Raw genomic sequence first — 20,777 nt, forward strand, 5'->3', positions numbered from 1 at the left:
TGGTGAGATAATAATCAAATCTTTTGTCCATTTTTTATTTATTTATTTATTTATTTAGTAAGCCTTGTCGAAACAAGGCCACCAAAAATTTTGGTTGCCTCCAAAAAAAAAAAAATTGGGAGAGAGAGAGATGTCCATTTTTTAAATTGGTTGGTTATTTCCATGCTATTACATTTTGAGAGTTCTTTACATGTTCTTTTATACCCGTCCTTTATCAAATGCGATTTACAAATATTTTCTCTCATCCTGTGTCTTTTCATTTTCTTAACATTGTCTTTCCAAGAGCAAATGTTTTTAATTTGATGAAGTCCAATTTATTTTTTTCTTTTATGTATCATGCTTTTGGTGTCACAGCTAAGTCTTTAACCCAAGGTCAAAAATATTTTCTCCTATATTTTCTTCTAGAAATTTTATAGTTTTAGCTCTTAGGTCTTACACTTAGATCTAAGATTCATTTTTAGTTTTTTTTTATTTTTACTTTTCATTGATTTCAGAGAGGAAGGGAGAGGGAGAGCAAGATAGAAACATCAATGTTGAGAGATAATCATTGATTGGCTGCCTCCTAAACGCCCCACACTGGGGACCAAGCCCGCAACCCCAGGCATATGCCCCAACTGAGAATCAGATTGTGACCTCCCAGTTCATAGGTCAATGTTCAACCATTGGGCCATGCCAACTGGGCCATTTTTAGTTTATTTTTGTGTATGGTGCAAGATCATATGGATCAAGTGCTCTCTATCTTTCTACACACCCCCCCCCCCTCTCATTTTGACATATGTATCCAATTGTTCAAGAACCATTTGTTGAAAAGACTATCTTTTTCTCCACTAAATAGTCCTTCTAACCTTGTTTAAAAAAAACACACAAATATCTGTATTTTTGTGAATCTCTCTTGGACTTTCTACTCTATTCCAAACTATCTTTTTATTTATCTTTATGCCAATATCACACTGCATTGCTTACTGTAGCTTCAAATAAATACTACTCTTCTCCAAGAAAAACTTTGTGACAATGTATTTGACACCTTGAAGTAAAAAAGGCAGTATAACTCAACTATTCTACTTCTATTTTTACATGCTCATGCAAATTATCATCAAGTAGAAAGTAAAATCCACAAGTTTTTACCATATTAGGTACAAAAGACAAATCCAAAGTAAATCCCAAAAAAGACTTGTCTTTTTCTTAGCCCCCAATATCCTCTCTCAATTGATATTTAAGTCAGATCCTGCCTCCCACTACCATTTCCTACCCTCTTACTTTGCCTCACTCAATATCTAAAATTAAAGTATATATTTCTTTATTGTCTCATCAGAATATTAGATGTCAGAGCTTTGCTGGTTCACTCTAGTATCTCTACCATCAAGTAGTGTTTTTTGTTGTTGACATAGTGGCCACTCAATAATTATTTGTTCAGTAAGTAAATTATACAGGTCACACATAGATCTATATATATAAAAGCCTAAGCAACTGGCTGACCGGCAGCTATAATGGGTACTGACCACCAGGGGGCAGACACTCAACATACAGGCATGGAAACATGGAACAGACTGATGAATCTCAGAGGGAAAGGGGGGAGGGCAGTAAGAGATTAACCAAAGATCTTATATGCATATCAGAGGCCCGGTGCACGAATTTGTGCACCAGTGGGGTTCCTTGGCCTGGTCTGTGGGGATCGGGCCAAAACCAGCAGTCCGACATCCCCTGAGGGGTCCCAGATTGCGAGAGGGTGCAGGCCAGGCCAAGGGACCCCACAGTGCACAAATCTGTGCACCAGGCCTCTAGTCTATATATATAAAAAAGCTAAGCAGCTGTTACGACCGGTTGACCGAATGACCGGTCGCTATGATGCGCACTGGCCACCAGGGGGCAGATGCTAATGCAGGAGCTTCCCCCTGGTGGTCAGTGCACTCCCACAGCCAAGCTCCCCTGGCTGGCCAACCTCCCACAGTCGTCTCCAACCCAGCTGGCCCCCACTGTCCCCGATCAGACTGGGTGAGACAGCCCTGATTGGCCCCAATCACTGGCCAGACTGAGGGACCCCACACGTGCACAAATTCATGCACCGGGCCTCTAGTCCTATATAATAAAAACCCAGCAACCATACCGGCCAAATGATCAGAACGACTGCTCGACCAGCCACTATGATGTACACTGACCACCTCTTTTTTTTTTTTAATATATTTTATTGAATTTTTACAGAGAGGAAGGAGAGGGATAGAGAATCAGAAACATCAATGCGAGAGAAACATCTATCAGCTGCCTCCTGCACACTCCCCACTGGGGATGTGCCCGCAACCAAGGTACATGCCCTTGACCGAAATCGAACCTGGGACTCTTGCATCTGCAGGCCGATGCTCTAACCACTGAGCCAAACCAGTTAAGGCCACTGACCACCTCTTGATCCCTTTTCCTGGCCGGCAGGTTCCGATCACCAATGGCGAATGGGGACCCGGGGTGGGTGGCGGGGGATGTGGCCGGCGCCAGGCCAAGGCCCCTGCCCCGCTGGTCGCCCCACACACACAGAGGGCAACGGGCGGTGGGGGTGGGGCCAGCGAATGGGCAGGAACAGCTGACCTCTTGGTCCCTCCCCCGGCTCAGGCTTCCATCGCGGGCTGGTGAACAGGGAACCAGGGAGAGTGGCAGTGGGGTGCAAGGCAGAGCTGGCTGTCAGCAGCCAGGGAAGATGGCCCTGATCGCAGGCTAGGCCTAGGGACCCTACCCACACACGATTTCGTGCGCCAGGCCTCTAGTCTATACTAATAAAAGGGTAATATGCTAATTAGACCAGATGTCTTCTAAAATGTTTTTTTTTTGTTTGTTTGTTTGTTTTAACAGTTTTTTTAAAAATATATTTTATTGATTTTTTACAGAGAGGAAGGGAGAGGGATAGAGAGTTAGAAACATCGATGAGAGAGAAACATCGACCAGCTGCCTCCTGCACATCTCCCACTGGGGATGTGCCCGCAACCAACGTACGTGCCCCTGACCGGAATCGAACCCGGGACCCCCCAGTCCGCAGGCCGACGCTCCATCCACTGAGCCAAACCGGCTTCGGCAACCAGATGTCTTCTAAACATCCTTCCGGACATCCTTCCGGACAAAGCCATGGTGGCGGAGGCTAAGGCAGAGGCGGTGATCAGGCAGACAGGAGAGCAGTTAGGGGGCGATCAGGCCAGCAGGGGAGGGCAGTTGGGGGCGATCAGGCAGGCAGGCAGGTGAGCAGTTAGGAGCCAGCAGTCCCAGATTGTGAGAGGGATGTCCAACTGCCAGTAGTCGGACATCCCCCAAGGGGTCCCAGATTGGAGAGGGTGCTGGCCTGGCTGAGGGACACCCCCCCCCCAATGCACGAATTTCGTGCACCAGGCCTCTAGTATTATAATAAAAAACCAAGATGTTGAGGTGGCTAAGGCAATAAATTTGGGGATAAAGCATCCAGGGTTGGGTCAAAGCCCAGACACAGCTATGCAGCTTTTGGTAACTTATCTTTCAGTCATTTTCCTCATCTATAAAATGAGCTTATGCCATATTCATCAACAAACAAGACAGTTGAAATGGTCAATAACTTTTGGTATTACAAGACACAAGTTTCACTGCCTGCAACTTCTAAGAAAAAATTGGTTCAATTCTTTATTTTTAAAATTTATTTTAGAGGGAGAAAGGGGGTTGGGGGAGAGAAACATACATGGATTGGTTGCCTCCCACATGTGTCCCGACCAGGGATGGAACCAGAAACCTAGATATGAGCCCTGACAGGGACATGGAACCCAGGACTCTCCATGCAGGGACAACACTCCAACCAACTGAGCCATGGCGCTTCAATTCTTTTAATTTCCCCATCTCAGGTATACATTTTTAATGTACATCTTCAGAGGCTCTTATGTTGTGTCTCAAAAATGTCCACTTGTACAAACTTTGAGAACGGTAAAGGCAACTACCAGAAAAAAATTTATCCAAAGATTGTCCAATTCCTGTAAATATGCTACGTCATGAATTGAACATCTACAACAGGTGAATTTTATGGTATGTAAATTCAGCCTCAATAATACTGTTAATGAATCAAGTTCAATAGATGACTCTGCCATCAGTTAGACCCCCTAAGGAACAGTTTATAAAAGAAATTTAGATACAGTGGGGCCTTGACTTACGAGTTTAATTCATTCCATGACAGAGCTCATAACTCAATTTACTCGTATGTCAAATCTTAAAGTGAACGAGTGAGACACGTGATGCTGGGCTGATGTTGTGGAGTTCACTGTGACGTTCACTGGGCCAACTAGCGGTGGGGTATCTGAAGCTGGCTCGTAACCCGAATTTTAGCTCGCAACTCAAAGCTCGTATCTCGAAAAACTCGTTAGTCAGGACACTCCTAAGTCAAGGCCCCACTGTATTGGTCAGTTCAATGATCCTGAATATCTTAAGACTACAGTGGGATGACCGCTGTACACTGAGCACAATAAGAAACCAATCAGTCAGTTTTATCCGACAGAGAAAGCGAATTCATTGGCTCGGAAACTTGCAGAACCAGTCCTCACAAACACCAGCTGCCTGGCTCCTCCAGTCCTGCCCCCCGATCTCCCGTATCTCCGGAGCGGACGCCTACGGGGAGGCCGAGCCGCCCTTCGCGTCCATTCTCCATCCTCGTCTGCGCGGGGGTCTGACAAGGTCGAGCCTTGCTGGCAAAGCGGACGACCCCGCGGTTACCCCGCACACGGAGGTGACCCCGGACACGGAGGTGACCCCGCACACGGAGGTTCCCCCGCACCCGGAGGTGACCCCGCACACGGAGGTGACCCCGCACACGGAGGCGCAGGCGCCGCCGCTAAGCCGGCCTGAAACGGCGGGCGGGGCTTCACGGTGGCCGAGCCTCAGTCCCCTGAGATCTTCAAGTTACAGGCGCCGCCCTGACCCCACGACTCAGCCTCGGGGCGGGGGCCCCAACCCCAGTCTGACGGCGCCGATGAGCGGGACGCCGGAAGCCGACCCCACTCCACAGGATTAACCTCGAGGGCAAGCACGGCGCCGCACCAAGGTCTCCCGCAAGGAAGCCCCGTGTCCGCACACTCGGCGACGCGCCCGCACGCGGGCTGGTCCGGACTCCGCCTCACTTGCACCTGCGTTTTCCCGGGAGGCCGCCTCTTCGGCTTCGCCCCCGCCCCCGATAGGCTGGAATCGAGGCCCGACCCCCTCTTCAGTGGGTTCCCGCCCCCCACGGAGACGCAACCTGAAACAGCTCCTTCCACCAGCCAGTCATTGCCGCCAGCCAGTCACCACGAGCTACTCCGCGTCATCTTCGCCCCCTTCCGCCTCCGGTGCCGACAGCCACGCCCCCAGGCGAGCGCCGCTCCGGCCCCTCCCGCTCAGGGCTGCGCAGGCGCAGCTACGTCAGGGGCGCGCAGGCGCAGGAGCGCGGACTCCCCGGACGGCGTGCGCGTGGGCTGTGGGACTGGCTGGCTCGCAGCTGTGGGCGGAGCGGTGTCCACAGTTTGGCTGCGTTGACAGTGAAATCCCAGCGGGAGTCGGGCACAGGCAGCGCCCGCGCCTGTCTTGCTCTAAGAGCCCCTCTCTTGCCGAAGCGGACGCCTCCAGAAATGTAGGAATATTTCTTTTGTCAGCCACAAAGTTTGTGATTTGGCAGTGTGCAGTGATTTGGCCACAGCGCTGAAAGCAGCTCTGGTCCGACTGTTCCAGGCCCCGGAAGGGTCCCTCTCCCTCCTCTGTTCAGAGTTAACATAACCAACCTTCTAGTCTGCTCTGCGGTTGAACAGTCCGTTTATACTAACACAATTCACAAAGAAGCATTAAGACTGAAGCCCCTCTACTTACAGAATATTTTTCTTTAATATGCTAATAAATGGCCCTTTCACAAACTGCCACCCCTTGGCACCTTGGCCTTCATGGAGAGCTTGCTTCTAGGAGCTGGTAGGACTCCTGGTTCCTCAGAGAAGAGCAGCTCTGGAACATGGGCGACAGCCTGCCTGGCTCATGGGATGGTGCGGTCCTTGCCATCCTTGCGCTGAGGCTGCAGCAGGCAGCTGACCCTTGGGGAATCCAACAAGAAGGTAGTTGAACAGGTTGGGCTACAGGTGGGTCCCCTCGTGCCAGCCCAAGGATATTCTTGAAAGGTAAGTGAGCTTCTTACAGTGCAGCCAAGGATCTTAGGATTCCTTAGTAGTGATACCACCAACTGCTGGGCCTTCACTTGGTGACCAATTTAAAAGTCCTGAGAAGCCCTGTGCAGTTTCCATCACAAACCTGTGTCATCAGAATGAATGAAGAGCAATCCAGTGTTGAAACTCTAAACTACGTGGGACTAATGGAGTATTTTCCTGACAAATGTCAGTTATCACTGTTTGCCTTTAAAATTTAAAACACTCCATGGCCTGCTGATCCCTGCAGTGCACCAGAGTGCCTTGGCACTCAGTTTGAGAGCCATGGCTATGATGGTTTAAAAATGAGTGATTCTCACCCAGCCTGTGTGGCTTAGTTGTTGAGTGTTAGCCCATGAACCAGGAGGGCACTGGTTAGATTCCTGGTCAGGACAACATGCCCAGGTTGTGTGCTCCATCCCCAGTAGGGAGTGTGCAGGAGGCATCCAATCAATAATTCTCTCATATCATTGTTTCTATCTCTCTATCCCTCTTCCCTTCCTCTCCCTGAAATCAATAAAAATATTTTTTTAAAAGAGTGATTCTCATTTTTTCTTAGAGTGCGTATTCAAGCTAATCATTTTCTTCCAAAGTGCTTCTACAGTAAAATCCAATGTAACCTGACTCCTTCCACCCTGAAGACCCCCTAAAACTAAGCCCCACAGCAGATTCTTTTAAATGACCACAGCAGGCACTGAGTCTCCACAGGCCTATCTAGATTCTGACATTCCTACAGAGGACATCCTAGATAAATCTAAAATTCCCTTGGAAGAAGAGCAATTAACTATTTTAAATAAAATAAATTAGAAATGATACTATTTAGAAAGTAGCCCATTAATTTAGAAATTGGCCTACTATTAGGCAAACACTGACAGACAATATTAAATGCTAAGAAAATAAAAAACACAATACAGTCTTATTGAACAATTATAAAAATTCTTGATTATTTTCCTACCCTACAATATTTCATATCTGATTTTCACACCTAGTTACCAAAGAGATAAAATAGATTCAAATTATAGAATACAACTTTACCTGGATTCATAAGTGGGCATAGCCAATAAATTTTTCATTCTAGAAACAGGCTGTTAACTATATTGGTAGATATAAATATTCTAACTAAACAAAAGTTCTGATTAATATACTGCTTAAAATACAGTTAATAATAAATATAACTGGATATTACCATAGTACAAATAACAATCTAGACTAGACCATAAGTAAATGCATAGAACATTTATGATTATGACAAAAGTTGAATGCCAAACATCAAAGGAGAGAACAAATTGAAGTAAAAAATTTCTGAAGCATTTAATTCATCATGTAGCCATACTCAAGATGTTGAAGGAAATGTCTGTATCTGCTGAGTTCTTGTTGGCAGCAATGAGAAGGCAGAACTTTTTTATGCGTTATTCTGTCCAGTCTCACAATCAGAAGCAATCTTTGATTTGTTAGATGCTTCATAAGCTTGGATAACAAGTCTTAGGTGAGTGATAATTTCCTTGTCTGCTGTTTTCATGTTAAATCCCAACATCTTTATGATAGTTTCTCGAAAGTCGACTTCCTTCAAAGAGCCACCACAAAATTCGAGACATGTCATTAGTTTTGGTCACCTACTTACTGTATACGATAAAATTGGTATGAGAAAATTAGTCTTACTAAACATTTCTTTGTGAAATATAACATCCTATATTCAAGTATTTTTAATCTAGAAAAATGGTCTCCTCTGTTACAAGTAGCCTTTATGTAAAATTTTCTTTTAAGATTTTTTTCTTATTTTTACACTTTTATAGACTAAACTTAATTTTATTGCTGCTTATGTTTCATCCGTAAGGTAACTTCTTTTTGAACTTCTGTTTTGCTGTGGAGTAATAGCAGCAAATACGTTTCTCTAAATACATATCTCTCCACCCATCCTTCTATAACCATAATGATCAACAAGGAAAGCAGATAAAAACATCCATAAATCATGTCTAAAACATAACTAGAGAATACCCCAGACTTCAGTTTGCCTGTAAGCGAGGGAATAAATATCCGAAATCAAATGAGGCAGCTCCAGGGTCCACGCTGGAGGAGGCATCTAGTTTCCACTGGTATCCCAGAAACGGGAGAATGCATAAATGGGGAAATACTAATACTGAGAACAAGTCTGAGACCCGGTGGATCAGAACACTGGCAAGTGGGGAAGGGCAAGAAAGGGAGCTGGGAGAAAATAAGAAAGGCAGTATCACTCAGACTGTTCAGGTGATGAAAATACTCTCCCCAAAAGAGCCACGAAGCAGGGGAGACATGCTTGACACAATGCCTGATATGAATTAAATATTAATTAGATAAGGATCAGCAGACATGGGGTAAAAACACCTTTCTAAAGGTATGATTTCCGAATAGAAAAAATATATGTGTAAGATGCTTTGTGGGTAAAGAAGTGTTGATGGAATTCAAGCAAGAATAAGACAAAATCTCAGAAATGAAGACTAAACTACAGAATGCCCAAAGGAGAAGAGATTGACTGAAAATATAATAAGGAACACTAAAAAGAATAAAAAAACAATAAAAAATGTGAATAGGCACAAGTTAAAAAAGAGAAAAAGGCCTTGACCGGTTTGGCTCAGTGGATGGAGCGTCGGCTTGTGGACTGAGGTGTCCCAGGTTCGATTCCGGTCAAGGGCATGTATCTTGGTTGCGGGCATATCCCCAGTAGGAAGTGTGCAGGAGGCAGCTGATCGGTGTTTCTCTCTCATCGATGTTTCTAACTGTCCCTCTTCCTTCTTCTCAATAAAATATATTTATTAAAAAAAAGAGAAAAAAATGATAGTATCATGCCTTGATTTTTTTAAGACTCTAAGTTGCATATTTCTTAAGCAACTAATATATGAAGGTATGACATAATCCCACAATAGCCCAAAATTATCAGGCTTTTAAGAATTCTTAAAATACGTGCTTTATAAATACAGTGAAAATCTAGGCAAATTTAGAAGCACTTCCCTCTTGTCCTAGAAAGTGACCCAGCTACAAACACATGGTTTCCCCTGAACTTCTATTCCATCATCTCTGCCCTCCCTGTCTTTGGTTAGTCAGAGGATGTGTGTGCAAACCTAAGCTAAGATCATCATATATCCCACTATCACCACTGTAAATTCACCAAGGATAGGCATTTGATCTGAGCTGGGCTTATAAAGACCCTTTCTTGGGATTCTCTTTATTGTCCCAGAAACTCTTCAACTATAAAACTCTGTGGTTTTCAGCCCTAACCGGTTTGGCTCAGTGGATAGAGCATCAGCCTGTGGACTGAAGGATCCCGGGTTCGATTCTGGTCAAGGTCATGTACCTTGGTTGTGGGCACATCCCCAGTAGCGGGTGTGCAGGAGGTAGCTGATGGATGTTTCTCTCTCATGGATGTTTCTAACTCTCTATCCCTCTCCCTTCCTCTCTGTAAAAAAATCAATAAAATATATTTAAAAAAAAACAAACAAACTCTGTGGTTTTCAGTCAGATAGACAAGATGACACAGGGAGCTGCCAAGAAGAGATGCTGAGGAAGGCCTTACAAGTTTCCAGGTGCTCATCCTAGGGCCCAGGTACATCTCTGCCCCTGCAGAGCTCTGCTTGTTTAACTCCTTTTGATTCCATAAGCCAATAAATTCCCTTTTGTCTAAGTTAGGTGGAGTCTAAGTTGAGGTGAGTGTTTATCACTTCAACTTAAAGCAATGGTCGGCAAACTGCGGCTTGCGAGCCACATGCGGCTCTTTGGCCCCTTGAGTGTGGCTCTTTCACAAAATACCGACTTCTGCGCATGGGCCACGAAGTTTCAATCGCACTGTACATGCGCGCCCGCACGTGGTATTTTGTGGAAGAGCCACACTCAAGGGGCCAAAGAGTTGCATGTGGGCTCTCGAGCCGTAGTTTGCCAACCACTGACTTAAAGAATCTTAATATAGTTATAATTTTTTTTAAAAAAAAAAAAACCCCCGCCAGGGAGGTTTGGGGGGGCGGGAAAAAGGGGGGGAAAAAAAACAACCCCAGGACCTAAAATTCCCGGCCTTTTAGCGTAACCCCATGGACATAAGACACTGGGGGGTAGGGGAGGCCAGGGGATTGTCAAGGGCGGGGAAAATAAAGGACACATATGTAATACCCTTTGTAATACTTTAAGCAATAAAACAAAAAGAAATTTAAAAAAAAACCTCTTGTGGTTGTCCTGATACTTCTTCAAGTGTGTTCTTTGATGTGCAGAGCTCAGGAGTGACAGCATCTAAGATCTGATGGGTCCCGTCTTTGTCCCATCTTGCCTCTTGCTTGGTCGGGTCTAATGTAGTTTTCAAGTTATCTGTTTTCATAGCTGTCTTCCCTTTCATTGCTTCAACTTTTATTAAAGATTGCCTGAGCTTCTGAATTGTTTTGTCCTATGAGGGTATAAAGTTAAGGTTGGGGGAAAGGGAGATGACTGTGATTAGATCTCTTTTAAATAATAGGTAGGCATGATGAATGATAACTCATGCTTCTATTCTTTCCTTAAAAAAAAAAAAGAGGTAGATACATGGAAAACAAAATCCCACAACTTGTGAATTAAGAGAACATGTCTCCACCATCATACTCATCAATAACCAACAATCACTGAACACTTTTATAAACTAGGCACTTGGGTTAAAAGAGGGTGAACAAGTGTTCCATGTCCTCAAAAGTCTTATAGTACAGCCTGTGCTGATTAAATACAGAAACAGAGAAAATAAGTGGCTCTGTAGTAAGAAATATTGCTGATAAAAAAGGTGATCAATAAGTATTTAGTGCACCTGTGGTTTAAGATTTTAAAAATGTATATTTGAAATACTACAACTGAAGCTTGAAATAGAGAAGGTCCAAAGAGGAACCCCAAAATGACTAAAATGTTTAACTATTACCTCAATAAAAAAGACAAAAATAAGACTAAAACGAAAAAGCAAGGGATCCAGAAGTTACCTTTGAGGAGTAGGAAGAGGAATACTTAAGGGCTTTCATGGAATTGAGATTAGTCTGTTTTTTTTAAGATTAGTAATAGATTTGCAGGCATCAACTGTTATTATTATATATGCTTTAATATTATATACATTCTTTTTTATGCGTGTAAAATAATTTTAACGTTAATTTTTAAAAGTTTGATGAGACATATGCAGCTAAAATAGTAACAATCAAAGCTTAAATACATTTTTGAAAGCCTCACTTCCTTTACTTACTTTAAGGACATTTACTCTTGTCAGTTGGGTTTTCATATTTTTATTTGACAATTTCAAATCACTGAGCTGTTTCTGAAGTTGCTGAATTTCTTCCTCTAATCTTTGAGTTGTTGCAATTTGCAAATTCTGCTTAATAGTTATTAATGTTTGTTGTTTGTTGTCTTTCTGTAGCTGTTTAAATATCTTGCTGTTCTCATCTATTCGGGAATTTTTAGTCCTGGAGTTTTCCTTTGAAGAAATCAATAGTATTGAAATAAAGAAGTTGTGTTTTATGATGGTGTTCTACATTAGCAAACCAGATCTACTCTAGACTGATAAACTGCAGACTAAACTATTTACATAAGTAAAATATTTTTTCACCATAAATATGCATTATTAAAATAATCCAGAAAGTAAAATACGACAATAAAAGTGATGGCTCAGTGCTATCAAGGGTAAAGTTAAGTAGACAATTTTATTAACACCAGGTGGTGGCACAGGTTACCGCAACTTTTCTAGGAATGTATTATAGGAAATAACCCAATATTTAGATAACAATTCATGCACCAAGATATTATTTACATTATTCATAACATGAAAAATAAAAATAATGCAAATGTCAAAAAGAATAATTAGATAAATGACACGATTTATTACAGATTTCCTAGAAATCAAGTTTTCAAAAATTTCTAGTAAGAGAAAATACTAACGATATAGTTAAATGAAAGAAGCAGGATGAAAAAAACTATGCCTATCTCAATTATGTCAAAATATACATGGAAAATAATCAGAAGGAAATATACCTATTAACACTGGTTATCTCCAAGTGGTAGAATTACTGGTGATTTTTAAAAATTTATCTTTATTGTTAAAAGTATTACATATGTCCCTTCTTTCCCTGTGATTTTAATTGTATTCTTTCTTACCTGTAATTTATAAATTTACTACCAGGAAAAAAAATAGAAAAAAAGGTGTGGGTTTTAAAAAGATACCACATATTTTCATTATATATAAATAAAAAACTAGTAAAATGTATATAAAAACATTTTGGAAAGATAAAATAGATACTAGTCACAGAAGGAGAGAATATAAAAAAGAAGAGTTAAAACAAAGAAATAGAGCAGTGATGGCGAACCTCTGACACCTCTGACACCTCTACCCATTTTTTTGGTTGATTTTTCTTTGTTAAATGGCATTTAAATATAAAAAGTAAATATCAAAAATATAAATCTTTCTATGGTTGCAAATATCAAAAAATTTCTATATCTGACACGGCACCAGAGTTAAGTTAGGGTTTTTCAAAATGCTGACACGCAAGCCAAAAGGTTCGCCATCACTGAAATAGAGAGTGTAAAATGTTGAAATAAATGATAAAATTGACAGATGAAAGACTTAGATTAAAAAGTTCAGCCCTGCCAATGTGGCTAAGTGGTTGAGCATTGACCAGGAGGTCCCAGTTAGATTTCCAGTCAGGGCATACACCCAGGTTGTTGGCTTGCTCCCCAGTAAGTGGCATGCAGGAGGCAGCCAATCGATGTTTCTTTCTCATTGATGTTTCTATATCTCTCTCCCTCTCTCTTCTCTCTGAAATCAATAAAACATACTTTTTTAAAAAAGTTCATAAAGTGCAAACAAGAGAGATAAGGAAAAACCACATATCTAAGCATATTATAATAAAACTAGAGGCCCGGTGCATGAAATTTGTGCACTTGGGTGGGGGGATCCCTCAGCCCGGCCTTGTGCCCTTTCGCAGTCTGGGAGCCCTCAGGGGATGTCTGACTGATGGCTTAGGCCCGCTCCCCATGAGCCCAGCTCAGGGCTTCTGGCTGAGTGGCGCTCCCCCTGTGGGAGCACACTGACCACCAGGGGGCAGCTCCTGCATTGAGCATCTGCCCCCTGGTGGTCAGTGCGCATCATAGCGACCGGTCATTCTGCCGTTCGGTCGATTTGCATATTAGCCTTTTATTATATAGGATTTAAGAACATCAAAGTAAACAAGAAAAGTCTAAAACAGGGGTGGGCAAACTTTTTGACTCGAGGGCCACAATGGGTTCTTAAACTGGACCGGAGGGCCGGAACAAAAGCATGGATGGACTGTTTGTGTGAACTAATATAAATTCAAAGTAAACATCATTACATAAAAGGGTACGGTCTTTTTTTTTTTTTAGTTTTATTCATTTCAAACGGGCTGGATCTGGCCTGCGGGCCGTAGTTTGCCCACGGCTGGTCTAAAAGCTTCCTGAAAGAGTAAATCATCTACAAAGGAATAAGAATCACACTGATATCAAACATCTCAACAGTAACAGGGGAAGCAAGGAGATAGTTTCAAAGAATTTTATGAAGGAACTTTGAACTTACAAGTTTATATCCAGCCAAACTGTCATTCAAATATGAGGGTATAATAAAAATATTATCAGGCACACGTGGTGTCAGAAAGTTTGCCAAAGATCCAATTGTTAAAAATTCATGTAGAAAAGGAGGATGCTTAAAAAGATATGCAACTGAAGGTGATCATATACCTTGTTCAAGTTTAGTGGTTATCTAAAAATAATCAGGGCCAAGTTAAAGAAAACAGAGAAAGTATACTCAAATAGCCCACAAATTAAGAAATTAGAGAATAATAATATATTTGGGGGTTGAGGTCAGAGACCAAACAGGTATGACATTCTTGTAAATATTAAATATTTTATTGATTTTTTACAGAGAGGAAGGGGAGGGGATAGAGAGTTAGAAACGTGGATGAGAGAGAAACATCCATCAGCTGCCTCCTGCACACCCCCCACTGGGGATGTGCTCGCAACCAAGGTACATGCCCTTGACCAGAATCGAACCTGGGACCTTTCAGTCCGCAGGCCGACGCTCTATCCACTGAGCCAAACCGGTTACGGCAATATTAAATAAATAAGTTGTGTTCTTAGAGAACACCAGCATCAGAATAAAAATAGAATATACAGCTTTAAAACCAGCAGAAAAAGATTGATTTATCTAAAAGAAACCTGGAAAATGAACCCCCGGCAGGGAAGTAAAATATATTGAAATTATTAAATAAGTTAACAAAAATATATCCTAATATAATAATTGCAATAACTGTAAATGTGTTAAATTCACCAATTGCCCAGTGTGGGAAACCGTCTATTATCTTCACTGGCAGAGAAGTATAGACAGAGAACCTGGAAGGCTGGTGACCCTTGAAGCCCTAGCAAAGGTCAGAGCTGTGCACCCAGTTAGTCCAGACAATGGTAGCTGAAGCAACTTCCCCACCAGCTAGTCATATAAATCCTTATTGATAAGATAGTCTGCCTATTACTGGAAATTGCCTGCTGATGGGCTAGTCTGTGTGTTACTGGAAATTGCCTGCTGATGGGCTAGTCTGTGTGTTACTGGAAATTGCCTGCCTAAGGGCTATGCTATGGGTATATCCCAGATCAATAAAAGCTTGGTGAGGCCTGAGCACCAGTGGAAGTCCTTCCCCTTGAGTTGGACTTACCCATCTGGCCCCCCAATATTTCCAAATTATCTCTTGTCTCTTCTCTTTCATTTGTGTGCGGCTCCTCTTCCAGATCCTGAACCCTGAACCACGCGGGACGTGGAGGGAAACATTTACAACAGCCCAGCCAGTGTGGCTCAGTGGTTGAGAATCAGAAGGTCATGGTTCAACTCCCAGTCAGGGCACATGCCTGGGTTGTGGGCTCAATCCTCAGTGTGGAGTGTGCAGGAGGCAGCCAATCAATGATGATTCTCTCTCATCATTGTTGTTTCTATCTCTCTCTTCCCCTCCCTCTCTGAAATCAATAAATATACACATTTATTTATTATTTTTTTAATATATTTTATTAAATTTTACAGAGAGGAATGGAGAGGGATCAAGAGTTAGAAACATTGATGAGAGAGAAACATCGACCAGCTGCCTCCTGCACACCCCCTACTGGGGATGTGGCCGCAACCAACGTACATGCCCTTGACAGGAATCAAACCTGGGACCTTTCAGTCTGTAGGCCAACGCTCTATCCACTGAGCCAAACCGGTTAGGGCTCTACATATTTAAAAAGTCACCAATTGGAGGTGAATTTTATCACAGATAATGTCTTTTATCACAGAGAAAGACAGAAAGCTATGAAGATAAAAAGATATGTCATGTTCAGACTAACATGAACTAAAAGAAAATTGCATTAGTAACCATAACTTCTGAAAATGAAGAATTTAAAGCAATCCTATATAATAAAAGGCTAATATGCAAATTGTCCCCTTGGGAGTTCGACTGCTCGTTATGACATGCGCTGACCACCAGGGGGCAGCACAGAATGAAGGAAGGCCCCGGCCGGCAGCCTGGGGAAGGAAGGCCTCCATCGGCCCTGATTGCCGGCCAGGCCTTGGGACTCTTTATCCGTGCATGAATTTCGTGCACCGGGCCTCTAGTATTTTATAAAGGACAAAAAAAGAAAATGTTTTATTGTGCTTAAAAAAAAAGATCATCATCATATGTGCTTCAGTAGGCAATAAAGCAAAAACTGACGGAACTGTAGAGACAAATGGATAAATCAAAAATATAGTTGGAGAATTTAGCATACCATTTCCAGAATCAAGGAATAATCAGAGATACTATCTAAACCATGAATAATATGCTTGAGCATTAGCTATTTACGGAAATTTATATCCAACAAACAGAGAATACATTTTTAATAAGCACAGTTTCAAAAGTGTGCCGGTATTGAATTATAATGTCGTACACTATAAAAATTATGTTATTAAGTAAGGTGGTTTCAAGAAAATGACTTATATTTTTAATAGAACCCTGGAGAAGGATAAGATGGCAGGGAAGTATATAATATTGAAATTACCGGTTTGGCTCACAAGATAGAGCGTCGGCCTGAGGACTGCAAGGTCCCAGGTTCGATTCCGGTCAAGGGCATGTATAAAATATATATATTTTATTGATTTTTTACAGAGAGGAAGGGAGAGGGATAGAGACTTAGAAACATCGATGGGAGAGAAACATCGGTCAGCTGCCTCCTGCACACCCCCCACTGGGGATGTGCCCGCAACCAAGGTACATGCCCTTGACCGGAATCGAACCTGGGACCCTCCAGTCCGCAGGCCGACGCTCTATCCACCGAGTCAAACCGGCTAGGGCTAGAATAAAATTTTTAATGCAATATCATTTACACAAATTTTAAATATATGCACAAAAATCACATTTAAAAGAACATATGTAAACAAAAGGATACACATTATATACATTAGATTAGTCAATGTATTGAGAGGAGATGGGAAAGGAATTAGCAGAAGATGGATTTGTCTTTGGACTCTGTGAAGGACATTGTTAATACCACTTCATTAAGTGCTGAAAATTTTTTAAATTGAGTGTTCAATACATATTGGATAAATGAATGAATAAACAAATGGACGAATGGAATGAGAGACTAAATGAGTGAGTGGTGAGTGAGTGAGATTAAACTTTGAGCCATAGCAATTATAAAAATAATATAAGATAGGTCTGAGTATGATGAGCACTTCTGTGGAGAGGTAGTGAAATAGACTATCTCCTGAAAATAAATAATATTGCATCCTACCTATTTCCATCCCACTTTTAGGATTGATTTTTTCCTATAGATTTAGAGAAGCAGAAGGTAATGGTCTATATAATAATCATTTGAGGAATATTTCCAATACCCATCATATCTAGCTGAATAAGTGCCTAAAATTCCACCTTTGACCTCCTTTTCCTCTAACCCTCTTTTTAAGGTACATTAAGAAATACATTAGCGCTAGCCTGTTTGGCTCAGTGGATAGAGCATCAGCCTGCAAACTGAAATGTCCCAGGTTCAATTCCGGTCAAGGGCACATGCCTGGGTTGTGAGCTCGATCCCCAGTGGGGGGCTTGCAGGAGTTAGCCGATCAATGATTCTCTCTCATCATTGATGTTTCTATCTCTCTCTCCCTCTTCCTTCTTCTCTGAAATCAATAAAAATATATTTTAAAATAAAGAAATACATTAATAAAAGCCCTCAAAATAAATATCAAATATGTATAAATGAGAAAGGGAAGATATGAAGTGAGGAGAGGTTTTTTGATAAAATCAGAAGGGTTTGTAGCAAATTTTCCTCTCTTTTCAATATTAAAAAAGTATAAGTAGTATTAACAGCTTTAAACATTAGATAATATAACAAAATATGATCATTTTCACTGCCAAAGAAATGCCGTATACTTCACAAAATTCTTACTTTATTCCTGCCCAAGTCTAATCTCGCTTGAAAAAAGTCATTAACAGCAATTTTTCCCTCCAGACATTTCAAGGGTCTTTTTTGTTCCCTACGCTTTTCTTCAGTTTGGGATGATTCTTCGTGGTGATGATGCAGCTGCTCCAGTCGCTTGGTGAGCAACTGAATTTCCTGCTTACGGCCTTCAGCTCCCTGTAAAGAAAAAAAAAATAGATTAAACTTCCTGATGGTCCATGATTTCTATTTCATTTCAATACTGTGCAAGTTCTACTGTGCTGATATTGTAGAAAAATTTACTAAATAGATGCTGGTTTCAGAAATAGAAAGGTTTGACATTTTAGTTCAAGCATGTCAAACTCAAAGGCTAACACGGACCAAATAAACAAGGTTTATGTGGGCCACAAAAAACCAAAAGCTTCAATTTTCATAGAAACGTAGGCTTATTTCATAGAGACATGCTGAATACAAAGGGCTGAAATAAAAGAGTAATCGTTAACATAAAATAATAGAACATTTTAATAAAAATTAACATTTTTTTCTTGAACATTAACTTATCAGACACTGAATTAATAAGCGTAACACAAATAAACCTATCTTTCTTATTCTCCAAAAGCGAAATATTTTCTGTTGCGCACACCAAATAAGTCAATACAAGACTAATGACGTAGCAATCAGCTGCTAAAATATTCGCAGCTAGTATTAGTGGAGAGAAATGGTGTGCCTGCGCATAAGGCGCGTAAGGGAAATGAAAGCAACATGATTATAGTAATCAGTAATTAGCAAACATTGTAGTTTGTTAATAATAATTATGTGTAACAGGATATTGTTAAAATTAAGTTACAAATTTTTATTAAACATTTCTTACATACCGTTATATTGGCTGGGCTGCAAAAATATTCGTTATGGGCTGCATGCAGCCTGCAGGCCGAAAGTTTGACACGCCTGTCTTAGTTAATACTGAGTAATAAACTTGTATGATGAATGTAAGAGACCAGAGTAAAAAAAAAAGGAACTCTACAACAAACAGGCCAGCAGAAAAAGTTTGATTTATATAAAAGAACCTGGAAAATGAACTCCGGCAGGGAAGTAAAATATATGGAAATTATTAAATAAGTTAACAAAAATATATCCTAATATAATAATTGCAATAAATGTAAATGTGTTAAATTCACCAATTGCCCAGTGTGGGAAACCGTCTATTATCTTCACTGGCAGAGAAGTATAGACAGAGAACCTGGAAAGGCTGGTGACCCTTGAAGCCCTAGCAAAAGGTCAGAGCTGTGCACCCAGTTAGTCCAGACAATGGTAGCTGAAGCAACTTCCCCACCAGCTAGTCATATAAATCCTTATTGATAAGATAGTCTGCCTATTACTGGAAATTGCCTGCTGATGGGCTAGTCTGTGTGTTACTGGAAATTGCCTGCCTAAGGGCTATGCTATGGGTATATCCCAGATCAATAAAAGCTTGGTGAGGCCTGAGCACCAGTGGAAGTCCTTCCCCTTGAGTTGGACTTACCCATCTGGCCCCCCAATATTTCCAAATTATCTCTTGTCTCTTCTCTTTCATTTGTGTGCGGCTCCTCTTCCAGATCCTGAACCCTGAACCACGCGGGACGTGGAGGGAAACATTTACAACAGCCCAGCCAGTGTGGCTCAGTGGTTGAGAATCAGAAGGTCATGGTTCGACTCCCAGTCAGGGCACATGCCTGGGTTGTGGGCTCAATCCTCAGTGTGGAGTGTGCAGGAGGCAGCCAATCAATGATGCTTCTCTCTCATCATTGTTGTTTCTATCTCTCTCTCCCCCTCCCTCTCTGAAATCAATAAATATACATATTTATTTATTATTTTTTTAATATATTTTATTAAATTTTACAGAGAGGAATGGAGAGGGATCAAGAGTTAGAAACATTGATGAGAGAGAAACATCGACCAGCTGCCTCCTGCACACCCCCTACTGGGGATGTGGCCGCAACCAACGTACATGCCCTTGACCGGAATCAAACCTGGGACCTTTCAGTCTGTAGGCCAACGCTCTATCCACTGAGCCAAACCGGTTAGGGCTCTACATATTTAAAAAGTCACCAATTGGAGGTGAATTTTATCACAGATAATGTCTTTTATCACAGAGAAAGACAGAAAGCTATGAAGATAAAAAGATATGTCATGTTCAGACTAACATGAACTAAAAGAAAATTGCATTAGTAACCATAACTTCTGAAAATGAAGAATTTAAAGCAATCCTATATAATAAAAGGCTAATATGCAAATTGTCCCCTTGGGAGTTCGACTGCTTGTTATGACATGCGCTGACCACCAGGGGGCAGCACAGAATGAAGGAAGGCCCCGGCCGGCAGCCTGGGGAAGGAAGGCCTCCATCGGCCCTGATTGCCGGCCAGGCCTTGGGACTCTTTATCCGTGCATGAATTTCGTGCACCGGGCCTCTAGTATTTTATAAAGGACAAAAAAAGAAAATGTTTTATTGTGCTTAAAAAAAAAGATCATCATCATATGTGCTTCAGTAGGCAATAAAGCAAAAACTGATGGAACTGTAGAGACAAATGGATAAATCAAAAATATAGTTGGAGAATTTAGCATACCATTTCCAGAATCAAGGAATAATCAGAGATACTATCTAAACCATGAATAATATGCTTGAGCATTAGCTATTTACGGAAATTTATATCCAACAAACAGAGAATACATTTTTTATAAGCACAGTTTCAAAAGTATACCGGTATTGAATTATAATGTTGTACACCTGAAAATTATGTTATTAACTAATGTTACTCCAATAAATTTACTTTAAATATATATAATGCTGAGCAGTAGAATAAAATTTTTTTAAAAATATATATTTTAGCCCTGACCGGTTTGGCTCAGTGGATAGAGCGTCGGCCTGAGGACTGGAGGGTCCCAGGTTCGATTCCGGTCAAGGGCATGTATAAAATATATATATTTTATTGATTTTTTACAGAGAGGAAGGGAGAGGGATAGAGACTTAGAAACATCGATGGGAGAGAAACATCGGTCAGCTGCCTCCTGCACACCCCCCACTGGGGATGTGCCCGCAACCAAGATACATACCCTTGACCGGAATCGAACCTGGGACCCTCCAGTCCGCAGGCCGAGCCGAGAATCCATTCCCCCCAGGGCAAAACCGGGTGGGGCTAGAAAAAAAATATTTTTTAAAGGAAATTTATTTTTTAAAAATTTTTTAAAAATTTA

General features: G+C 41.5%; 1 protein-coding gene across 1 annotated transcript in view; it reads right to left on the reverse strand.

The window, feature by feature from the left end:
- Nucleotides 1–7,484: 7,484 nt before the first annotated feature.
- LOC102430785 (trichoplein keratin filament-binding protein-like) overlaps nt 7,485–20,777 on the reverse strand; it is a 31,340-nt gene continuing 18,047 nt past the window's right edge. The window contains 3 exon segments of the mRNA XM_023743912.1: nt 7,485–7,710; nt 10,330–10,548; nt 11,356–11,583. Coding sequence (XP_023599680.1) covers nt 7,549–7,710; nt 10,330–10,548; nt 11,356–11,583 — 609 coding nt within the window. The 3' untranslated portion in view covers nt 7,485–7,548.

This window comes from Myotis lucifugus, unplaced genomic scaffold (genome assembly GCF_000147115.1).
Source record: "Myotis lucifugus unplaced genomic scaffold, Myoluc2.0 scaffold_419, whole genome shotgun sequence".
Classification (NCBI taxonomy): Eukaryota; Metazoa; Chordata; class Mammalia; order Chiroptera; family Vespertilionidae; genus Myotis; species Myotis lucifugus.